This window comes from Engraulis encrasicolus, chromosome 20, assembly GCF_034702125.1.
Source record: "Engraulis encrasicolus isolate BLACKSEA-1 chromosome 20, IST_EnEncr_1.0, whole genome shotgun sequence".
In the NCBI taxonomy this organism is placed as follows: Eukaryota; Metazoa; Chordata; class Actinopteri; order Clupeiformes; family Engraulidae; genus Engraulis; species Engraulis encrasicolus.
Window position 1 is genome coordinate 52,099,918 of NC_085876.1, and position 5,000 is coordinate 52,104,917.

Genomic DNA, 5,000 nt, shown 5'->3' on the forward strand with positions numbered 1-5,000 from the left:
ACTACGCATGCTGGTAGATATTACAATATTATATTACACTATATTACACTATACTACATCACACTACACTACACTCAGTCAAGCAGCTGGATAGCGACCACTGGGCCCCCATACACTACGCATGCTGGTAGATATATTACATTACACCATATTACATTATATTATAATATATTATATTACACTACACTACACTACATAGGGTATATGCAGCCTACACTACACTACACTACACTACACTACACTACACTACACTACACTATATTATATTACACTACACTACACTCAGTCAAGCAGCTGGACAGCGACCACTGGGCCCCCATACACTACGCATGCTGGTACATTACTCTATTATATTACATTATATTACATTATATTCTATTACACTACACTACACTACACTACACCACTGGGCCCCCATACACTACGCATGCTGGTATATTACATAATCTAGTACATTATATTACACCACAGCATTATATTACACTACACTACATTACATTACAATGTATTACATTATATTTTACACTATACTACACTCAAGCAGCTGGATAGCGACCACTGGCCGCCCATACACTACGCATGCTGGTACCTAATCTATTACTACATCATATTACACTACACACGATTATTATTTATTATTAATTATTGATGTCTACCTGTGTTGCCAGGTATGGTAAGGTGGAGGCCACTAAACTCCTCCTGGATAAGGGCAACTGCAACCCCAACCTGCTGAATACACATACATGTGGCTAATATAGTTATTATTTATTATTAATTAATATTGTCTCCCTGTGTTGCCAGGTATGGTAAAGTTGAAGCCACTAAGCTGCTTCTAGATAAGGGCAACTGCAACCCCAACCTGCTGAATAAACATACAATTATTTATTAATATTCATTAAAATATTATTTATTATTGTCTACCTGTGTTGCCAGGTATGGTAAGGTGGAGGACACTAAACTCCTCCTAGATAAGGGCAACTGCAACCCCAACCTGCTGAATAAACATACAAGTGGCTAATATAGTTATTATTTATTATTTTCTCTATATTTTCATTAATTATTATTATTGTCTACCTGTGTTGCCAGGTATGGTAAGGTGGAGGCCACTAAACTCCTCCTGGATAAGGGCAACTGTAACCCCAACCTGCTGAACGGCCAGCTGAGCTCCCCGCTGCACTTCGCTGCCGGAGGGGGACACAAGGAGATCGTGCAGATACTGCTGCAACACCCGGAGATAGACAGGGTAAGGAGACGGGAGAGTGTGTGTGTGTGTGTGTGTGTGTGTGTGTGTGTGTGTGTGTGTGTGTGTGTGTGTGTGTGTGTGTGTGTGTGTGTGTGAGACACAAGGAGATCGTGCAGATACTGCTGCAACACCCAGAGATAGACCGGGTAAGGAGACGGGAGTGTGTGTGTGTGTGTGTGTGTGTGTGTGTGTGTGTGTGTGTGTGTGTGTGTGTGCAGCATATTGAGGACCAACAGAAGAGATCTCCTCTACAGCTGTGTGGTATATACTAAGTGTGCGTGTGTGTGTGTGTGTGTGTGTGTGTGTGTGTGTGTGTGTGTGTGTGTGTGTGTGTGTGTGTGTGCAGCATATTGAGGACCAACAGAAGAGGTCGCCTCTACAGCTGTGTGAGGAGAACAAACAGCACGAGTGGGAGGAGACGGCAAAACTCCTGCAGGAGGCCAATAGCAAACCAGTGAGCACACACACACACACACACACGCACACGCACACACACGCGCGCGCACACACACACACTCCCTCAGGAGGCCAACAGCAAACCGGTGAGGAGACACACACACACACACACACACACACACACACACACACACACACACACACACACACACACACACACTCCCTCAGGAGGCCAATAGCAAACCGGTGAGGAGACGCACGCGCACGCACGCACGCACGCACGCACGCACGCACATGTGGTCTACATTACATTGGATTACATGTGGTCTACATTACATTATAATTCCAACAGCAAAGCGTTGAGCACTGGCAGTCGCCCATTGGAATGCACATAAGTGAGAGCACCGTCACGTCACCACAGAATGTCTTACCTCTCCCAATAGACATCTGCCTTCACCATGACAGGGTGTCCGCGGAGTCTAAAAAAGTCTAAAAAAGTCTAAAATTACACATTATCCATTTTAGGCCTAAAAAAGTCTAAAATATAGGGATTTTTTGCACTTGAGTCTAAAATTGAGGTTGAGTAATTTAAGACCTACGTTTCAATGCAAAATATCGACAAAGGATTAATGTTTATTTGTTCTGTTTTGCTTTGTTTTTACGTCCTTTTCCACGCCACTTTTTCTGGTATTGTGGCAGTTATGGTCTGTGTAGTTCTACATGAAATGTTGCTGATTTATACGGAAATGTACTGTAGCTCCTCCTCCCCTTTCACCGAACAGTCTGACTAGAAAGCCCACGTTAGTGGTGTTATATCTAGACATTGTTTATATCTAGACGTTGTAAAAGCGATATTGGCGTTGCGTTGGCCATACATTAGATAACTAGGCTTCTTGACTGTCTTAAACACCTGGAAGAAGTTAACTAATGAGGGAAGTCAGTCACCACCTCATTGAAAAAGAACGGATTTCTATTTGGAAGGATGTCGATTAAAAACAGAAGACAAATGTGACAGTGCAAGCCAAGGGAATATGTCAGCACCAGTGTGAATCGTTGCAGGTAAGAAGTGATTTTTAGTCCTTGCAGTGGTGATGGAATAGTCAGGTGTTGGCTGTGGCTTAGCAGTCTAGCGTAGTTGTTAGCCTCAACGTTGGCGAAGCTTGATTGTGTCTGTGCGAGCGAAAGAGAGTAGCGACAGTGTGTGTGTGGCTAATCTGAAATTATGAGTGATTTAACGGTCGAATTCCCATGGAAGAGCCTTTGTTGTAGTCCTATTCTGTTTGATGCCTTGGTATTTTGTGCTGGTTCTGTGGTAGCAATTTGCAAAATGGTGGGCATTTGAGCTGTTACGGTCATGTCCACGCACAAACGTTTCGTGTGTGCTGTCACATGCACTTCTCATTAGCTCAAAGTCAGTCCGTCAATGTTTGAAAGACCTCAGGAGTCAAAGCACATGAAACATATTGTGCAATTCATTTAACAAAATGGATAAGATATGCTATGGTGATGGATGATTTAATTGTTATAACCCCGTTTTGCGTTTTCTTTGCCTGCTGCTTATGAATTGATCACCATTTAGCTTCACGTTATGCTGCTTGAAAATATGTTAAGCCTAAACTACGTCTACATCAAAAGAGCCCTAGATTTTGAATACCGTAGCCAGCTGCGCATTACCGACTCTCGCGCCGTGGCAGAATCTTTCTCGCGTCGCGCTCTTGAGCTGTCATGCAAGTTACACTCTCGCTTGCGTGAGACCTCTGGTACAACCCCCCTAAAACGAATAAAGCATGAATCTTTGGATTGAGTGGCATGGGCTGAGTTGGTCAAAATTTCGAACTATTTTGTTATTAGTATTAACTGCCACAAGACGTTCTCTTGGACACCTCCAATAGATGAAACAAATAAACGTCATTTTATGGCAGCATTTTATGGCAGTAGTGGTGTTAGCTCATGTTCTGTTCTTCTATCTTGGTTAGGTCCTCTTGATATAGGCTTGCACACATGGCAATCACATTTTGATTTAAAAACCTCAGTCAGTGCAATGTAAAGACAGGCTGTTCACAAATGCTGGCTTTGATAATTTATTGTGAAAGCGAGCATTGCACCCTCTCACTGGTCATTTATGATCAGATCTCTTTATGCTTATAATATGCACTAGTGTGTGTGTGTGTGTGTGTATGTGTTTGTGTGTGTGTGTAGTGTAGTGTGTGCAGGGCCACTGACAGCTTTTACCGGGCCCGGGGCTAAATCATCTGAAAGGGCCCCCCTCTCAATAAATACAATACAATTGGGTCCCAATTCTGAGGGGCCTCTTTCTCTGGGGCCGGGTCAACTGTCCCCTCCCCTGTCGGCTTCTGTGTGTGTGCGTGTGCTTTTGTGTGTGTGTGTGTGTGTGCGCGCGCGCGTATCAATTGACCACAATCTGGCTTTATTTCATTTTTTATTACTCCGCGAAGGTCTAAAATTTTGCCCATGATGGTCTAAAAAAGGTCTAAAAAAGTCTAAAATTTCACTTGTTAAAAGCTGCAGACACCCTGCCATGAAGCATTTGAATACATGTAAATCCATGTATATTAAATTAGACTCCACTGACACTTTCATCCAAAGCACCTTAGTTATTTAGGTAAAGGGTGGTGGTTGGCCCCTGGAGCAGTGGGGTTCGGTCCCCTTTGCAGAGAATGTTCATTCATAATATTAATGTCTCCTCCTCCTTTTCCTCTACCTCGTCCTCTTTCTCCTCCTTTTCTCTTCCTACTCCTCCTCTTCCTCTCTCCTCTTCCCCCTCCTCCTCCTACTACTCCTCCTCCTCCTCCTACTACTACTACTCCTCCTCTTCCTCTACCTCCTCTTCCTCCTCCTCCTCTCCCTCCTCCTCCTCCTATCCTTCCTCTTTCTTCTCCTCCTCTTCCTCCTCCTCCTCCTCCTCCTCTTCCTCCTCCTCAACCTCCCCTCCTCCTTCTCCTACTCCCCTCTTCCTCCTCCTCCTCTTCCTCCTCCTCTCTCCTCTCCTCCTCCTCCTCCTCCATCCTCTCCTCCTCTTCTCCTCCTCCTCCCTTCCTCCTCTTCCTTCTCCTCCTCCTCCTCTTCCTCCCCTCTCCTCCTCCTCCCCCTCCTCTTCATCCTCTTCCTCCTCATCCTCTTCCTCCTCTTCCTCCTCCTCTTCCTCTATCTTCTCCTCCTCCTTCTTCTTCTTCTCCTCATCCCCCTCCTCCTCCTCCTCCTCCTCCAGTATGAGAAGGTGCGTATCTACCGTATGGACGGCTCCTATCGCTCGGTGGAGTTGAAACACGGTAACAACACCTCCGTGCAGCAGGTTATGGAGGGCATGCGCCTCTCGCAGGTAAATTCATCGAAATTAATC

General features: G+C 44.8%; 1 protein-coding gene across 1 annotated transcript in view; it reads left to right on the forward strand.

Moving 5' to 3' along the window:
* krit1 (KRIT1 ankyrin repeat containing) overlaps positions 1-5,000 on the forward strand; it is a 22,426-nt gene that overhangs the window by 10,627 nt on the left and 6,799 nt on the right. Inside the window, exons 7-10 of the mRNA XM_063186097.1 lie at positions 1-13; positions 1,087-1,243; positions 1,590-1,697; positions 4,869-4,979. The exon at positions 1-13 is cut by the window's left edge and continues 128 nt beyond it. Coding sequence (XP_063042167.1) covers positions 1-13; positions 1,087-1,243; positions 1,590-1,697; positions 4,869-4,979 — 389 coding nt within the window. The remainder of the gene's footprint in view (positions 14-1,086; positions 1,244-1,589; positions 1,698-4,868; positions 4,980-5,000) is intronic.